The sequence below is a fragment of the Lepidochelys olivacea genome, assembly GCF_965140295.1.
Source record: "Lepidochelys olivacea isolate rLepOli2 genome assembly, chromosome: 10".
NCBI lineage: Eukaryota > Metazoa > Chordata > Testudines > Cheloniidae > Lepidochelys > Lepidochelys olivacea.
Window position 1 is genome coordinate 26,110,490 of NC_140420.1, and position 18,937 is coordinate 26,129,426.

General features: G+C 44.6%; 1 protein-coding gene across 1 annotated transcript in view; it reads right to left on the reverse strand.

Annotated features, from left to right (window-relative positions):
- The window catches only part of ABAT (4-aminobutyrate aminotransferase), a 122,851-nt gene that overhangs the window by 75,110 nt on the left and 28,804 nt on the right, over positions 1-18,937 (reverse strand). Inside the window, exon 2 of the mRNA XM_084641821.1 lies at positions 3,968-4,100. Within this exon, the coding sequence (XP_084497947.1) occupies positions 3,968-4,037 (70 nt within the window). The 5' untranslated portion in view covers positions 4,038-4,100. The remainder of the gene's footprint in view (positions 1-3,967; positions 4,101-18,937) is intronic.

Genomic DNA, 18,937 nt, shown 5'->3' on the forward strand with positions numbered 1-18,937 from the left:
AAATGCAAACAAATAAATAAATAAATAAAAGCTACCAGCATCAAATCAGCTTGGACTGTGAACACACTAGTCAGTTCCCTTTCTGGTTCTCTTCTCATGGACTAGCACAGTCCTGCATAGCCAATGCTTTGAAAACACTGCAGGGAACATTTACATTAGAAATGAGCTCCCACCCCAAAGTCAGATCTCCACCCTCTCCCTAAAGCTTTTGGGGAGTTAAGATCTATCTTAGTTTAAATGCAACCATTTCTTTTTCCACTGACAAAAGTTTCATGAAATTTTTTTTATTAATATTATGTTCCAGAGAAACTTTTCTCCCACACACTCTTCAACACTTAATTTTGGGGTTATTCATCTTTTTACATTTGCCTGCTGCACTGAATTTCAGCTAATCAATTTCCCCATTTCTTCACACCTGCTCCTTTGTCAGATGACTGGTTTATTTCATTCTGATGAGCAACATTCTGATGAGACTCCCATACTTGTGCTTTTGAAGTCAAGAATAATCAAGCATAGTGATCCTTTTATTGAGAATACATTTGTTGTAGAGGCAACCTGTACATAATTATTCTGCTCAATATGTGCTCATAGCTGAAGCATGACAGTGCACAGCCACACAGATTTCTACCAGGGAACAGTCACTTTCTCCTCCCACCCCACTTTAATTTTGTCATTTAAATATTGCAATATACAAACATCCAACTTACTGGATATCGTTGTAATGGCTTTGATACCCACCTGAGAGCTTTAGGTTCTGCTGCAATTGAAAACCAATGCAATCTGTTATATTAATTTTGATGGAATAAATGGGCCCAAAGAGTCAAAGGGGTTAATATGACCCTGTCACCGTTCCACATTAAACAGTTTTGAACAAGGTTCGAGGTTTGGTACCATGGCAAATACACCATTAAAAATCCTTTTAACCTTTTGTTAAAGATAAAGAAAAAAAGGAAAAAGAGTTAAAGCATCTGAAATATAAACTATTCAGTAAAGCTTTCTTTTTAACAACATCCCTTATTCATTTTTCCTTTGGCTGAAGATAATTTTTAGAATGAAAACTGCCCTGTTTGACAGTCTTTTAGATGGTAGTAAAGATGGCAATAACTGTCCTTTTTGACGAAAAGAGAAGTTAGTTGAGATGGCCTGGAGCTGTTAAAATCTGGTCCCTTTTCCTAAAAGAAAAGACAAGACACACAAAACTGAAGAGAAAAGAACAGCAAAAATAGAAAACTTCTAGAAATAGGCAGCTTCTACGCCTGGTGTTAGTTCTCACTTGCAGCCTCGCTGCTGGAGAAACACAGGCACAGCACACAGTCTTAGCAGCCACTCCAAGATTTGGCAAACTTGTACCAGCATTGGGCTGTTTAAGGCATTGCTGTTAGCTGCCTTTCTGGTCTAAGACTCACAGCAGTGTTGAAAAATATGCAGTCTTAGCCGGTTAAGCCAATTCTTATTAAACAGAAGGCAAAATAAGAGGGAAAGGAAAGAGAAGAAATGAGGTGGGGAAAGAAAAAGACACACAATTTGGGGAGAGGGGGGAAGAGAGAGAGAGCACATGATAGTGAGCACACACACCAATGTCATTTGGGTCCCTCTTTCTGGTCAGGACAACACTCTGGATTATGACAGGAAGGCCCAATGGTGGCTCCTGAGAGACGGTGGAGGTGACAGACATGATGGTGAAGCTCACTCCTTCCTGTTCTCCTCTCTTTCAGTAAGCCAGTGCCCACGTTCACCAATTTTCCTTCCAAAGTCTCTCTCTCTCTCTTTTTTTTTTCAAAAGGACCCCAAAAGGGAGTGATGGGTGGAATAGCATAGCCCCTCATTATTTTGTTCACCAATTAGACCTAATTTCCAACACACCAATTTTGGTCCATTAATTTCTAGTCTTTTGTTTATCAGACATGATTTTAACATAGTCCTTGAGTTATATCAGTAAGTCTTTTTGTTTAGACTAATTAATCTGTTCCCCTTTTGCAACTTTTCCCATCAACATTTATTGTGACAAGTTATTCTGACATTTTATGAACTTTTATTTACTGTCCCCCCAGTTAAGCTCACAACTGGAATAAATTTGTGGTCCAATTATCAATAAAGCTCCCTGGGGCAGGTCTTTCTCTGTTCTATACAGCACTACGTACTCTGAGTGCATAATAATAATGGAAAATCTATGGGAGAGGGTTTTAGTGGTAGCATACTCAAGAAGGTTTCCACATATTGTTCTCCAGAGAGGATGGGTGTAACATCACGCTCCTGGGTGTCTTGTAAACATCAGGGATTAAACCTAGGATCTCTGACTCTAAGAACATGAGCCTGCCTCTACAGCCTGAGCTAAAAGACACCACTCTGTTAGACAAGGATGTAGTAGGCTCATCAATCTCTATGTGGCCCAGTCACCACTAGAAGGGTACAGAGAACCACAAAGAGTGGGTGGGATTACAGATGCTTGACCCCAATCCTACCATACTCTTCAATCTCGGTGGATACTTTCACAACACAGAACTATACACGTGGTAGCCCTGAAACCATACCCGATTCCAGGACCATCTGCTCTTCTCTCTAACTCCCTGGTGGGGCTTCTCCATACTCAAGGAATTTCCCCAATGTAGAGGGAACTCTTCTGAGAAGTTGGTGGAGCCATTCCTGCAGATTTACTGCCATTTGTGGTGGATTGGCAAGGAAGACAGGCCAGTGCTCATACACCCCATCCCACATCACACTCTCACCAAAGTGGATCCCCAGGCCCATTGATGGGTGGAAAATGCCATGGAGGTGGATGACCTACTACTCCAGACCCCTCAGACCTCTCCCTTCCCCCTCCCCACACTGCAATATAATTATTGTCCTGGTTTGGGAAGCATAATTTCAAGAGACAAATGAGCTCAAAGCACTGATAGCCAATAAGGGCTTGGTTGCTCCAAGCACTTTCCTTTGTACCTTATTGACTGGATGATCCCTGCATTTACACAACACAGACCATCAGTGCGTCACAGGCATGAATACAACTGTATTTTCCCAACTGCAGCATTGAACTGATGCATTCACATGGTTACAAGAATAGACTGACTGACTATGTCAAGCAGAGGTCAGCTGCTCTCTGAAGCACAACATTAGAAAGGAAGTCAATTCCTTCAGCATGAAGTTTTGTTTTTGAGTGGAGGTGAGGCTTCTGTGTTTGTCTGGGATTTATTCGCAAAGAAGAAGAAGCCATTCAGTCCAAATTCTATTTGATATAAAACTGGATAAAACAGACGCTGGATCTTAAATTTTATACTGTTTTACCTATCATACAAAAGCCAGCTCAATCTATACCTTTAGAAAAGATCATGAGGGCCAAGGAGTTTAATATTTGCTTTGAAGAGATTGTAAGCTTAATATTTCTATATAGTATATTAACATACAGGACAGTATCCAAGCAAGAATTTTTTCATTACACACCTAAGATCAGATAATAGTTTGACACTTTATATAGCTCTTGCATGAAACACATAGCTAACTGGTGCACTGTCAGAAAAGTAATGTGCTCTCAATAAGGGAGCTCTTACTAATGCAAAACTCCCACTGATTTCACTGAAATAGGGAATGCAGGATCATATCTAAAGTGCATAAAGAAAAAGAAATAATAAAGGCCACTTTTGATGGTTGATTTCTCATTTCCACACTGTGCAATGTCACAAAGATGTCCCATAAAAGCAGAATTCCGCATTTGAAAAAGAAAGATTTGTTTCAGTTAGTGAAAATTCTATTGTAGCACAAAACAGCTCCTAGTTGAGTATTTCTTCTACCGCTTGCAGTCTTTAAGAACAACTGTTTCTGACATTTCTGGGCTATGACTGCAGCATTAGCTAAAGCTGCTGAATGCAGTGGTAATTCTTCAAAATCTGGAGGATCAAAGACTATTAGACAAAACCTGGCAATAGTAAATTACACTGATAATATTTTACATAAGCATGAAGGGAATACTTACCACATGCAAATAGCCTGGAGTTCTGTTGCAGAGAACAAGTCAGCTGTCGACTGAGCAACATCAAGGCCATTTTACTCTTTCTTTAACCAGAAAAACCTTAAACTGGAGAGAGCACCTTATTCCAGCTGATGTTCTGAAAAAAAGGAAAAGAAAAAATGTACCTATGTTCCCATTGATTTAATCATCACGATTACCATTTCATTCATCCAAATGGAGAGAGCCAGAAAGAATGTCATACAGTGGGTTGCTGCTGGAGTCTAATGGAAGGGTAAGGATTGAGAACACAACCTATCTGATGACGTCTTCTTCTCCAGGCAAATGACTCCGAACCATCATCTAAACCTTTTATCCCTAATAAAGGCCCATGGACGCCATACTGAATCTTACAATTTACATCAGCCACAGAGCTCACAGATGGCCTCATTATAGCAACATGAAACAAGATGAACAAGCCATGAGTTAACTGAGAGAAGGAGATTTCCCTCCCCCTTATTATTATTACAAGGTAAAAAAATTATTATTGGTACCTAGCTCTTATATAGCATTTTCATTAGTAGCTCTCAAAGTTCTTGAAAAGGTCAGTATTATTACTGCCACGTTGCAGATGGGGAGAGCAAGTGACTTGCCCAAGGTTACCCAGCAAACTAGTGACAGAACCAGAATTAAAACTCAGGTCTTTTAATTCCCAGTCCAGGGCCCTATCCACTAAGCCACAGTGCCTCCCTGTGGTATCTTTGATTCTTGTTGGCAACTTACAATTTGTGACCCTTGTGCTTCCAGGAATTGCAAATGCCAAGCAGGATATAAGATCCCCTTTATATTATGAACTAAGGTCCACCATCTAACACTGAAAGGCACTTTTTGCACAAAAGATGACCTTTCATTTTACTTACTCTCTCTAGCCTGCTTTGTTGTGGAACTATATTGATGACAGCTTTAAAAATTGTTACTAACTTGTGACTCTTAAAGAGATTTGTCATTTAGATTAATCATAAATTATGGGAAGCAGTTGTGACTTTTTTTCCTTTTGACTTCACATAATAAAAAAACATCCAGAGAGACTCTGCAAAAGAAGCTACAAAACCAAGATGAAGGAAAGGACATCAGGAAGGGGGGTGGGCAGAACAAATCCCCTGATAACATTCAGTATCTTCTACAGATAGTTCAAAGACTAGTCAATGTTATGGGCCAAATTCCATGACCAAAGCCATGGGTGCTGTACGATTGGAACAGGACCATTTATATAATTAATATTGCCACTATTGGACAACTGCAACAAATCTTGTACAAAGTGTATCATGTAAGATGTTAGTGGGAAAGCTATGATTTGCTGAGTACGATTATCCTTTTCTATGCATGTATGATCTTTGTATCTAAAGTTATGAATACTGACTATGTACCAGTATTTAAAATGTGTTTGCTCCTGGGGTAACACCCATAAGATAGTTTACATCCACTATAGCCAGCACAATGTGAATGGACCATTCAAGGTGATAGCTCATTAAACAACTCTCACAATGGGCCATAGAAGAAATTCATCCAGCATAGGGAGCCTTCCTGTAGACCTTTAGCCAGAATATGGGTAATGGCTACTCCTATGAGTCATCAAAACATGCAAGGCATGTGACTCGCTCATGTGACCCTAGACTCCATCTTGTGCCTGTAATTTTCCACAAACTAAGACTGAGAACATTCCCTCCACATGGGAAAAGGTATATTAAAGGAGCACAGAAGTATCTCCATTTTGCGTCTTTCCTGCTCTAATCTCTTACACTAAAAGGAGCATATTGACTGAGGACCTTCCAATTTTTTTGGAAGTTACCAGAGTCTTTACAAGCCAGCAGTCTGTAATATCACTGCTATAAACCTGATCCAAGAACTTTGCAATGATTGTATGTATATAACTTCCTAACCTTTTTAACTCTCTCCTTTTTTTCTCTTCTAATATTTAAAGGTTTATTTATATACTAAAGGATTGGCAACAGTGTGATTATTGGGTAAGATCTGAGCTCTATACTGACCTGGCTATGTGGTTGATCTCTTGGGATTAGAGGGCCCTATAGGTGATGGTTTTCAGTAACAACTCATCACAGAGTTCAGTGTCTGGGTAGTGAGACAAGGGCTGGAATGCCTAAGGAGACTGCATTTCTGACTTCTTGCTAACCAGTGTGGTGAGACAGAAGTTTACTTTTGTTACTGGCTTACTATTTCAAATGGAAGAATGACCGCCAGTTTTGGGTGAGTCTGCCCTATTTATCAGCAGCTTGTCCTGAATCTGGTAATCTCAGCTGCGACCCACTGAGGCACAGTGACAGTGCTGCGCACAGGTATCCAAGGGAAGACACTACAATCCAAGTAGCCTTGCTAGTGAAGACTTGGACCTGGATCGTAACCATAGGGTGCGTACGGGGTGTGCTGGGTGTGCCCAGGCACACCCTTATGCAGGAGTGGGCAAGCTCATCGTGCCCGGCCCGCCTGAGCTCCCGGCCAGGGCTCTCCCTGGCCCGACCCCTGCCTTCCCCCATTCCCCGGCGCCTCAGCACGCCACATCCAGGAGCAGCCCTGGACAGCGCTGCAGTGGCGTGGCTTGGGCTGCTCCTGAGCGCGGTGCGCTGCGGCTCCGGGAGAGGGGGGAGGCGGGAGGCGGGAATAAGCGGCATGGTGAGGGGCCTGGGACCGGGGGCTTTGGATTAGAGGCAGGAAGTCCCGGGGACAGTCAGGGGACAGGGAGCGGGGGCAGTTAGATGGGACATAGGTTTGGGGGGGGGGCGGTCAGGGGATGGGGAACAGGGGGTTGGATCGTGGGAGTTCAGGGGGTCTGTCAGGAGGTGCGGGGGTGGATAGGGGTCGGGGCAGTCAGGGGACAGGGAGCAGGGGGGGTTGGTAGGGGGTGGGGTCCCAGGGTGGTGGTTGTGAGGGGTCTTGGGGGGCGGTCAGGGGACAAGGAGCAAGATGGGTCGGGGATTCTGAGGGGGGCAGTCGTGGGGGCAGGAAGTGGGTGGGGGTCAGATAGGGGGCACAGCCTTCCCTACCTGGCCCTTCATACAGTTTTGGAACCTCGATGTGGCCCTTGGGCCAAAAAGTTTGTCCACGGCTGCCCTAATGTCTCCAAAAAAAAAAAAAAGTCCCTGTCAATCTGAGTTTATTAATTTGGAAAGACGATTTTTGTGTTGAAAAGAGCTCCTATATCTTCCCTAAGATAATCAGCCTAATATTTGGTTGCACATAGATTAGACATAGCTCAATTTAAAATCAAACCTGTTTTGAAATCTGCCAAGCTGAGAAAACACTTACATAGTATTTGTTGTGTACTTTAGAAAAGTTAGAGACTCACTGTAACGACATGACACCCACTTCTCATGAGCGCCTCTTCTGGTCAGATGTGTCTGTGGTCTTTAAACAGTCCCAGCCCTGGTATGGGGCCGTACCCACAGGCCTTGCTCCCTGGAGACAATGGTTGTGTCATTTCTGGCCCCAGCTGGGCCACTAAGTAGTTTAGATCCACTTCTGGGGGGTTTACCGCTGTCTGATTGTAGGCCATTTCCGCAGTGGCCTATGGGGACAGGGGAGACCGGGCCCACTCACTACTCCAGGTCCCAGTCAGGGACCTCAAGAATAGGACACCACCTTGTCCCTTTAACAAAAACTACTTTCAGTTCTCTCAGCCACTTCCCCGCAGTCCCAGCCTTCACCAATGCTTTACCCTTAGCTCACAGCCTTCCAGTGTTCAGGCCCAGTAGCCAGCCAGGACTCTTTCCCACCCCTGTCTACCAGCTTTGAGCTGTCCATGGTGCTGCAGTTCCCTTTAGCCAGCCAGGATCATCATCTGCTCTTGACGGCACTCTGCGCCAAAAAAAATTAAAATTCTGTGCACAGTATTTTAAAATTCTGCAAATTTTATTTGTCAAATATGGAGGCTTCAGCGTGGCAGTGGGGAGCACAGGCCACTGGCTGCACAGAGGTGGGAGATCACTGTGCAGCTCCCCACCCGGGACACGGACTCAGCGGCGAGGCTGCACCAAACCCTGACACAGCGCAAGGACTGGACCTGCCCCAGAAACATCCCAGGGCCCTGCCCCGCCATGCCAGGTGTGGGCAGCAGGCACATCATGGCAGGATCCAAGCGTGGAGGGGCTTAGTGTGGGGGGACTCAGGTGTGGGCTGAGAGGGTTCCGTGTGGGGCAATCTGGGTGCAGGTGGCTCAGTGGGAGATCTGGGTGCAGGGGGATCTGAATGCACAAGGGATTGTTGGGGGGTTCTGGGTGCACTGTAATAGGACTCTGTAATAGGTGAAAGGTGGCTGCAGCTCGGCAGGAGGGTCTGAGTGTTGTGGGGATAGAGCTCAACAGGGGGGTCAGAGTGGGGAGCTCAGTCGGAGAGGTTCAAATGCTGGGGTGCAGCTGGTTGGGGCTCAATAGGAAGGGGATCTGGGGCCGGGTGGCTCATCATGATAATCCAGCTGCAGAGGGAGTGGGGCTCATTGGGAGTAGGCGTTCTGGGTGTGGGGGTGGTGTGAGGCTCGTCGGGAAGGTCTGGGTATGAGGGGGTCTGGATGCACGGGGGTTCGGTGGACGGGGGAGCAGCGCCCTATACAGTGATCCCTCCCCCTGAAGCTGAGGAGTGATGGGTGCAGGAAGCACAGGGAGAGTGCAGTTTGCAGAGCTCCCTACAGCTGGGGAAGAAATCTGGGGGTGGGTTGGACAACCCCAGATGCCACGTAGGGGAAGAGGAAGTCCGGTCTTCTCCAGCCCAGCCAGGACTAGCAGCTGAGTCCGGCGGAGGGTAGGAGCCACCAGCCAGGTCCTCCCCAGTCGCACCCCGTGCCCCACAGTGATTTACCTCTCTGCCAGCTGCCCTGGGCAGCCAAAACATACTTCTAGGGAGGTCTTATGACCGCTGTTTGGGCTTCCCTTTGCTTCCCCATCAGAAGGTCACTTTTCTGTGGGGAAGCAAAGAAATCTGTGGGAGACATAAATTCTGCACACAAGCAGTGGCACAGAATTCCCCCAAGAGTAATCATCTGCACTCCTCTGGCTCCAGGAAGTAACTAACTGGCTGCTCCCTGCAGCCTCTCTGATTGGCTTGCCCTTTGCAGTCTCTCTAGGCCACTCGGAGGACTTAGCTCCACTGCTCCATCCCTGGGATGGACATGTCAGGACCCTGAAGCCTCCAGTAGGAGGCCTCCAGGCCTAATCCACGCCGTCATACTCATGATATACATTTATTAATTTTGGATCAGGAGCTTAATGAAGCTGGAGTTACCACTTGTAGAAAGCAGAGTTACTTTGTTTCCAGCAGAAGGTTTATTTAATTTGGTCCCCTTAATGCCTATTAATATTTTCCATCACATTCCTCTCCATTTCCTCCATATAGGCTCAAATCCTTCAAAGACTTACACACCTGCTGAACTTCACACACTGTGTATTCCCATTGACTTCAATGAGACTCCCCACCAGCATGTAAAGTTAAGCATGTGCTCTATCAAAATTGTACTTTATACATTGATTTTATGATATATTCTGTTTTTCTGGCATATGCCTGGGTCAAAAGCCAATGTCACTGTGGTAGGAAACTGTTTACAGGACAAAGAAGTCATGGCCCCACCTATTGCCCCACTAGTTAATAAGCCAGGATCTTACAGCTCTGAACTATCTACTTGTTCTTTACTACTGTAATCCCTGGTTTCTTTCACATCCCTTAACTAAATTTGCTTTATAAGGCATTACCTCAGAAACATCCCTACAAAACTGATAAAACTGTAATCAGTCATTATTTTCTGTACTGATAACACACAAAACATGGCCATGAAGGCTAAAATTTAACTTGGGGAAAAATAATGGATTTATTATATATATTAGGTCATCTAGTCTAGTCCCTTTCAGGATTGATCCCTTCTGCATGTTCTGTAGTAGCTTGTCTTGGCCACCTTCCTTCTGAATTATGAGATGCTTCTGTGTATGCAGATCAAACACACACCGGCTTTAGTTTTGCAGCCATATCATGCTGCATATCTACTTTCTTTCCAATATCACCCCTAGCTTTCTTTCAGCATTATTGCTTTTCACACATCTTCCTTCCCACTAAATCTCTGTGTTACCAACTGTTTTCCCTGAACAGATTATCTTATATTTTTGCTGGTAGAATCTTATTTTATTATTTCCTACCTATCTAGCATCTTTTAAGTTATAATGTTCATGCAATGTTTAAAATTACATTTTGACATGGTACTGGCTTTATGTAAAAGCTCCTTGAAAACAACACAAAATTATTATTACAAGAGTTTAAGAATTAAGTAGCTTGCTTTAATTTTGCTTGACAGCTGTTTTAAAACATTTTATTATTTGTTGCAGCCCGAGATCAGACTATATCATAGATAAGGCTAAAATTTAATCACAGGTATTTTTAGTAAAAGTCATGGACAGGTCATCGGGCAACAGATAAAAATTCACGGCCCATAACCTGCCCATGACTTTTCCCCAAAATACCCCTTACTAAATCTCTACTTCTGGGGCCCCGCTGTTCCAGGAGGCGGGAGGGCTGCTAAGGGAGGCCCTGCTCCAGTGCTGGGAGTTGACTGTCCCCCTGCCACTGGGGAGCGCTCTCTGGATGGCCTCCATGCACCCCTAGGGCTGCTTCTCCAGCTGCCCAGGGACCGCTGGTCAGGCACTCCCCAGAGCCAGCCACACCGGCCACTGTTCTGGAGGTCCCAGGAGCCAGCTGCCCAGGGCTGCCTGAGCAACAGCCGGTGCGGCTGGCCCCAGGACCGCTGCTCAGACATTCCCCGGGGCTCCCCAGGACTGCTGCTTCGGTGGTCCCCAGGACCAGTCGCACTGGCCACTGCTGTCCACAACTGCCAGGGCAGCTGGCCCTGGGTCACTCCGGCAACAGCCGGTGCGGCTGGCCATGGGGTGCCCGAGCTTAAGTCAGCTGCACCAGCCGCTGCGGAAGTCATGGAATCAGTGACTTCTACAACCTTCGTAAAAGAATCACAGCCTTAATCTTAATAGAAATATAGATCTGGAAGGTGCCTCAAGAGGTCATATAACCCATCCCCCCATGGTGAGGCAGGAATAAGTATATCTAGACCATTCCTGACAGGTATTTGCCTAAACTGTTCTTAGAAACCTCAGCTAACAGGGATTCCACAATCTCCCTTGGTAACCTGTTCTTCAGCTTAACTATCCTTTATCACATAGTAAAGAAAACCAATTCCCTCTCTACTTCCATTATGCATAGCTCCTCTCACAAAGCCCTATCTTTTAACTGATTGGTACATTTGCCTAAATGCTCATTAAGTTGTGGCCATTCGTGCATCCTGTCTGCACTTAGGATTTTTCTTCTAATTTCCCACTAGTGTAGCACTATCAATGCAAGCAATCTCAGTATAATTCACTCTACAGGGCACATAAACTTAAGGGCATAGGTTTTTATTTATTTTATTATTTTTGGTTTATTTGTTGTTTTAGACACATACACCCAGTTTAGTATTGGAAATACTTTGCATTTTACTAAAACATACCCTACAAGACAAATCTACATTTCAGAATGAAGTTCACAGGATCTGTATCTGAAACAAAAAGTGCCAGGGTAAGAGGTGAAACACACATATTTCAAGAATGTGAGAGAGAAGACATCATTGCTGCTGACTGCAGGCTTCTAGCTCATTCTTCCTGTTTAAAACACACGAGCCTGCTTTAAATTCATGGGGGCAGATTCATTTCTCTCTTAGCTGCTGAAAAAACATTTAACCGGGGATAATGAAGTGGTTTAGAAAATTGAAACACAAGCTGTGCAATGCAATTACCCCAAAGATCTCCACAACCATTTGGGGAGAATGCGCTCTCTTTCCTTAATTATTGCTTTTTGTTGGCTGCCCTCACTTGTAAAACCTTGACTTTGCTAGGCAGGCACAGCATTTATGCCACTATGTGAGTGTTCATACCCTCAAGCTCACACACTGTTTATTTACTTCCAACGCAGATCTGAGACCAAGAAGGGCTTTTTAATTTCATGTAGAAAATTTAGTGCTGTTGAAAGGTGGAAGACTGACAGCCCTAGGGACTGCAGTTCTGTCGTTATCCATCGACCTGGTTCCAAGCAGGCAGCCACAATGCAAACTTCCTATACTGTTCCATCAACACGCTTAAAGGCAAAAGTGGAAATACAACCTCTAGAAGCAAAAGAGCAGTTCCTTTTCCAAGCACCTTGGATCGTTTATATGATAGATATTTACCCAAAAGCTGAGATGAGTAGTTCATTTCACAATTCAGTACACTGTTGTCAGGCGACACTTTAATTTAAAAAAAGGAGGGCAAAGTGAGGAACCAAGGCCTGATCTACACTAGAAAATTAGGGTGACATAACTATATCGCTCGGGGTGTGAAAAATCCACACTATGGAGCAGCGTTAGTTACACCAATCTAAAAATGGATGAAAAACAGAATTACTCTGTGTGAATGTGACAAGAAAAAAACATGAACATTAAGTCTGCAAAAGAGCCAATAAATCCCTCTTTAAAGTATGAGGATCCAGTTGTTTTCAAAGCTAGGGTCCATATATGTAGCTAAATGTAATACACTCTTTCGTGGAAAAGAGAATACGGAAAGCTTAAAAAACATCCCAAATGTCCCTCAGTCTTTATCTCCTGCTGGCTCTCCCCTTCCTCTCTTTCCCATCATAACCTTCCCCAAAAAGCATAAAAGTCCGCCAATGAATTAAATCAGACTTCTTTCCTGTTTGTAGATGTTAGGTAACACCATCATCATATTTAATTATGAACAAATAATACTGGAAAAACAGCTCATGAAGAGCCCAAAGGCTGAACTATTTTTGTACATTTCACAAACAGCTGGGGGTTGGTGTTGGGTCCAGCTCTCAGAATAAATTGCTTGTTCATCTAGCCTCTAGCCATAGTCATGTTCTTCCCCAGGATTTATCTGAGCAAGGATGGCTGAACCTAATGACTTTCTGCCAACTACATCAGAGACAGACTACTTATACAGTACCTGCCACTCAAGGGCCTCAAAATGCATGGTACTCATTAACCATCACGACCCTTGTGAAGTAGGTATATATACCATTTCACTGGTGAATAGGGAGCAACTTGACAACCTTCACATGTTATTGATTAACCTTGTTACATGTTATTAATTAACATAACAAATGTCATTAAAGGATAATAGACATTGCTTAATCAATCTACCGTTAGGATTAGCAATGTGAAATCTGTTAAGAGCCCTTGTCCAGGAAGCATCAAAGAACATAAGACAAGCGCTGTGTATGTACCAACTTAAAGCAGAAGGTCTGTCACTTGTATGACTATCTTTCAAGAGTTCTTAAGGAGAATGACGCTGATGTTGCTCTGCAAGAAACTCATGCTGTAGACTATAAGCAAGCTGTAAAATATAAAATTAATGGCTATGGACTCATTACCACCATGAATGATGCAAAGTATGGCTTCACCACATACATCAGGCATGGTCTTAAGATGTCTATCCTGGAGGAATCCAGGATGTTCGTTATGGTCTGTTGTCCGATTCTTAAGTCAGCAATAGAGATTCCCATGTTCACTTGTAAATTAATGGAGAGGGTTTTATTGGCCCATCTCACCCCATCTTTGAAGTCATTCTACCAAAGGATCAGGCCAGTTTCGGACTGGCACGAAGTTGCTGCAACCAGGTTCTCACCATTACTAGTTATATTGAGGGTGGCTTCCAGCAGAATGTAAGAATCAAAACAGCATCAACTGATTTATCTGCTGCCTGTGACACAGTATGGAGATATGAGCTATTGCCCAAGGTCATCAAATACCATAGCACTATGAGACTCCTGTCCACAATGTTGAGCAAATGTAGCTAGAGTGTCCTTTTGAATGGGCACAGTGGTGGAAGAACAAGTTAAGGACTATTTACAAAACCTGGACATGCACAAGTCCATGGGTCCAGATCTAATGCATCCGAGGGTGCTGGGGGAATTGGCTAATCTGATTGCAGAGCCACTGGCCATTATCTTTGAAAACTTGTGGCGATACATGGAGATCCCGGACGATTGGAAAAAGGCAAATATAGTCCCCATCTTTAAAAAAGGGAAGGAGAACCCAGGGAACTACAGACTGATCAGCCTCACCTCAGTCCCTGAAAAAATCAGGGAGCAGGTCCTCAAGGAAACCATTTTGAAGCACTTGGAGGAGAGGAAGATGATCAGGAACAGTCAACATAGATTCACCAAGGGCTAGCCATGCCTGACCAACTTGATTGCCTTCTATGATGAGATAACTGGCTCTGTGGATATGGGGAAAGCAGTGGATGTGATATATCTTGACTTTAGCAAAGCTTTTAATACAGTCTCCCATAGTATTCTTGCCAGCAAGTTAAAGTGTGGATTGGAGGGACTATAAGGTGGATAGAAAGCTGGCTAGACTGTCGGGCTCAAGGGGGAGTGATCAATGGCTCGATGTCTAGTTGGCAGCCGGTATCAAGCGGAGTGCCCCATGGGTCTGTCCTGGGGCCAGTTTTGTTCAACATCTTTATTAACAATCTGGATGACAGGATAAGTTGCACCCTCAGAAAGTTCGCAGATGACACTAAGCTGGGGGAAGAGGTAGATACCCTGGAGGGTAAGGATAGGGTCCAGAGTGACCTAGACAAATTGGAGGATTGGGCCAAAAGAAATATGATGAGGTTCAACAAAGACAAGTGCAGAGTCCTGCACTTAGGATGGAAGAATCCCATGCACTGCTACAGGCTGGGGACGACTGGCTAAGCAGCAGTTCTGTAGAAAAGGACCTGGGGATTACAGTGGATGAGAAGCTGGATATGAGTCAGCAGTGTGCCCTTTTTGCCAAGAAGGCTAATGACATATTGGGCTGCATTAGTAGGAGCATTGCCAGCAGATCGAGGGAAGTGATTATTCCCCTCTATTTGGCACTGGCGAGCCCACATCTGGAGTACTGCATCCAGTTTTGAGCCCCCACTACAGAAGGGATGTGGACAAATTGGAGAGAGTCCAGTGGAGGGCAACGAAAATGATCAAGGTGCTGGGGGCACATGACTTATGAGGAGAGGCTGAGGGAACTGGGCTTGTTTAGTCTGCAGAAGAGAAGAGTGAGGGGGGATTTAACAGCAGCCTTCAACTACTTGAAGGGGAGTTCCAAAGAGGATGGAGCTAGGCTGTTCTCAGTGGTGGCAGATGACAGAACAAGGAGCAGTGGTCTCAAATTGCAGTGGGGGAGGTCTAGGTTGGATATTAGGAAACACTATTACAATAGCAGGGTGGTGAAGCACTGGAATGGGTTACCTAGGGAGGTGGTGGAATCTCCATCCTTAGAGGTTTTTAAGGCCCGGCTTGACAAAGCCCTGGCTGGGATGATTTAGTTGGTGTTGATCATGTTTTGAGCAGGGGGTTGGACTAGATGACCTCCTGAGGTCTCTTCCAACCCTAATCTTCTATGATTCTATGAATATCTAAATACATACATTATTCTCTTTAAAGCAAGCTGCTGTTATCTGCATTGTTGAGAAATAACATTGATGTCAGCTCCTTTTAGTAACTGCCAAAAGACCAAAGATCAATCAGAGAAAAAAATCTAGCAGCAACTCTGCAGTTCAACTGAGGAGAAAAAACAGCCATCTATTTTAAATATATCTAGCTCTTACAAATTGCCTGTGCTCAATCTAAACCCAGGGTGAGGTTGGGGAGAAAGATGGCCAATTCAGTTCAAAACAAGGCCACATGACTGCATAGACTGGTACCTGCTCTGTCACTTAACACATAGGTGTAGCACTTTAACTCACATCTGTATAAGCTCCAAAATTAACTCAATGAATGTTCTTGTTCAGAAATACAGTAGTGATGGATCTAGAACTGGAATGTACTCATTTCAAATGAACTGCTAGCTTCCAAATACTGTATCTTCCTTATAACTGTGTGATTAAAAAATAGCATGTCTCTCTAAAGATTAGCTCTGTAACGCATCATTTGTGCTCTGGCTTATAATGCCACAGCTGTAATATCAGGGAACACGATTCCTACAAAATATCTAGTCTTATATTTGTTTCCTTGATATCCTGCACAGTGAGCATGCATGCATGAATGCGTGTATGTATATATAATTAGCAATCATGATGCACTGTAGTATCAGCTCCCCATGGTGCATTCATTCTCTGAACTGTGGAATTAAAGAGAAATACATATGTGCTCACAATAAAAGCAGTGACTATGTAGTAACAGTAACAAAAACCAAGAGCTGGCTGTCTTGCTAGATGCACTGAGAAACACAGCAGACTTGAATGCCACTGATGGGTTGCCATGGCTACAAGGGGGCAGGGGAGGAAACAAGAGGAAAGATGAACCAGTGTGCAGTAAAAGGCTGAGCTATTTCAGTTTTAAATCACTGTGACAGCACTTCAGCTGAGCTATTACATGGTTGCTGTGGTAACAAATAGGAGAAAAATCACAGAGGAAATCTGTAATTATTACAAGGGAGATAGTGACTTACCCAGTTCAGTAATCAGCATATTACAATGATTCAAGCTGCCATGAACTCCTAACCACTATGGAATAATGCAGGATCATCAAGCCATACCTGCTGCAGTGCCACACCAGAATGAAATGCAAGCAAGATCCAGTCTTGGTTGCTTCACACTATGTCTCAGCAAGAGAGTTTTCTAACAGCTCTACGTAGCCAAGTCCAGCTGCCTTGCATTAATGGATTTAGACACTTGCAATGTTAGAAGGGAAGAAAACCATGGACCTGGATTCAAGAAGGAAGAAGAATTGAACTGTATACCATGCATGATTTAAACATCACTACACTGCTCTTTAATTCCCTCCTCAAGACCTCCTGTAATAAATGGCCAACTGATAACATCCAGACTTACTGCCAGTAGGAATACTGATACTTATAAGGAAGGGAACCCCCTTCTGCACAGAGCCAAGGGAGGCTGTTGCTCCCCTCTCCTTGGCCATGCAACCATTGCCTGGGACCTCAAGTGGCTCCTTGGTAGCAGCCAGGGAGGGAACACAGAGGGAGGCAGTATAGATCCCTGCTATGTTGCCTATGCCATGTGGAAGTCCAAACACTGAGCAAGTCTTAGAAAAAGGTGCAGCCCGTGCTCCACTCTGGGAAAGCTGTGAAGGGGCATACACAGAGCCAGGAGAAGCAGAGAGTGGTGATATCACATCACAGGAGCAGCACGCCACTCTATCCCTCCACGGAAATCATTGGAAATTGATCAACCTTTTGTGCATACACGTATGTGTGCACTGTACATATGGATTTTCTTTAACATCACAAAATATTTAAGTGCACCACATCTAGTAACCTTTGACTACTTACTATTCAGTTGTCTTTGGCAATAACCTCTGTACTTTAAATACAAATCTTTATTTCACATATTCAGCAAGGCTTTTTTTTTAAAAAAAATCAGAAACAAATGTGTTAAAAAGAAAAAAGTGTCACTTGCTAACATACCAACATTTTATTATAAGCTAAATTGGTCACTGATGGATAATCCTAGTGATTATGCACATTTTGGTTCAGTATGTCTTATTTGTTCAACAGCGTATGGAATTATGAAGTCTAAATTGGTTGCAGGTCTGATGTGTTCTTCTGACCTTTGGACAGAGCCAAGGAAATGCCAAAAACCCTTGGTCTGAAGCTCTAGTGATAGCAGGCTTTGGAGAAGATCTTTGGGATTCTTATCACCTTCCATGTGAACTACAGACCACACCGCCAAATAGTACGCATATTCCACATGAAGCCTATTAATCAGAACAATAAATCTTGGAATACCAGGGAAGTTCCAGATAACTGGAGGAAAGCTAACACTGTGCCAATTTGTAAAAAGGTTAAACAGGATGTAAGCAGGGTCTGAATGAGCTCTCCCCGACATCTTGTTATGAGCAGGAGGAAGAGGCTTCAGGAGCAGATCCTATTTGCATAGACATGCCCAGTCACGTAGCAGATGGAGTTGCTTTGCTGAAATGATCAATTGTGGCTGGTTTTGTTTTATAACTCACTCTAATTGCAGGGGCAATTAAATGTTGTTATCCTTATCATATGAGTAAAGGGCAGCAAAACTGTGTTTAGAATGCCCTGATTGCAGGGGTCACTAACCTAAACTGAACCTCAGTTGCGATGCAGGAGACAGGGATGCCAAATCCCAGTGAAGATGAGAGTGGGTGGGGACAGATGTTCTACCTGGTGATGTGGGCTCTGCCTCAAGAATCCTAGGTGCCCTTTGACCTGCTCCTCCCTAGTATTTAATGACAGAGCTGATGAGACTCAATCGAGAGTCCTTGTTTCCAGTGGTGATTTCTATAGTTGACATCACTGCAGGGCAAGACTAGGAGCTAAGCCTTAGACCAGAGGCGGGCAAACTTTTTGGCCTGAGGGCCACATCGGGTTTCCAAAATTGCATGGAGGGCCAGTTAGGGGAGGCTGTGCCTCCCCAAACAGCCAGGCATGGCTTGGCCCCCGACCCCTATCCGACCCCGCCCCTGCTTCTCGCCCCCGACGGCCCCCCCGAGACTCCTAGCCCATCCAAACCTCCCTGTTCCCTGACGGCCCCCCCGAGACTCCTAGCCCATCCAAATCTCCCTGTTCCCTGACGGCCCCCCCGGGACTCCTAGCCCATCCAAACCTCCCTGTTCCCTGATGCCCCCACAGGACACCTGCCCCATCCAAACCTCCCTGTCCCCTGACAGCTCCCCCTGCCCAGAGCATTGTGCTGGCAGCGCAATGAGCTGAGGCTGTGCGGGAGGGGGAACAGCAGGGGAGGGGCCGGGGGCTAGCCTCCCAGGCCAGGAGCTCAGGGGCCAGGCAGAAGGGTCCCGCAGGCCGGATGTGGCCAGTAGTTTGCCCACCTCTGCCTTAGGCCATTGGTGGGGCACAGTGAAAGACAACACAAAGACTGAACTGACTGTGAGGTTCCCCACTACCTGCTGAAATCACTAAGAACTGGATTAAAT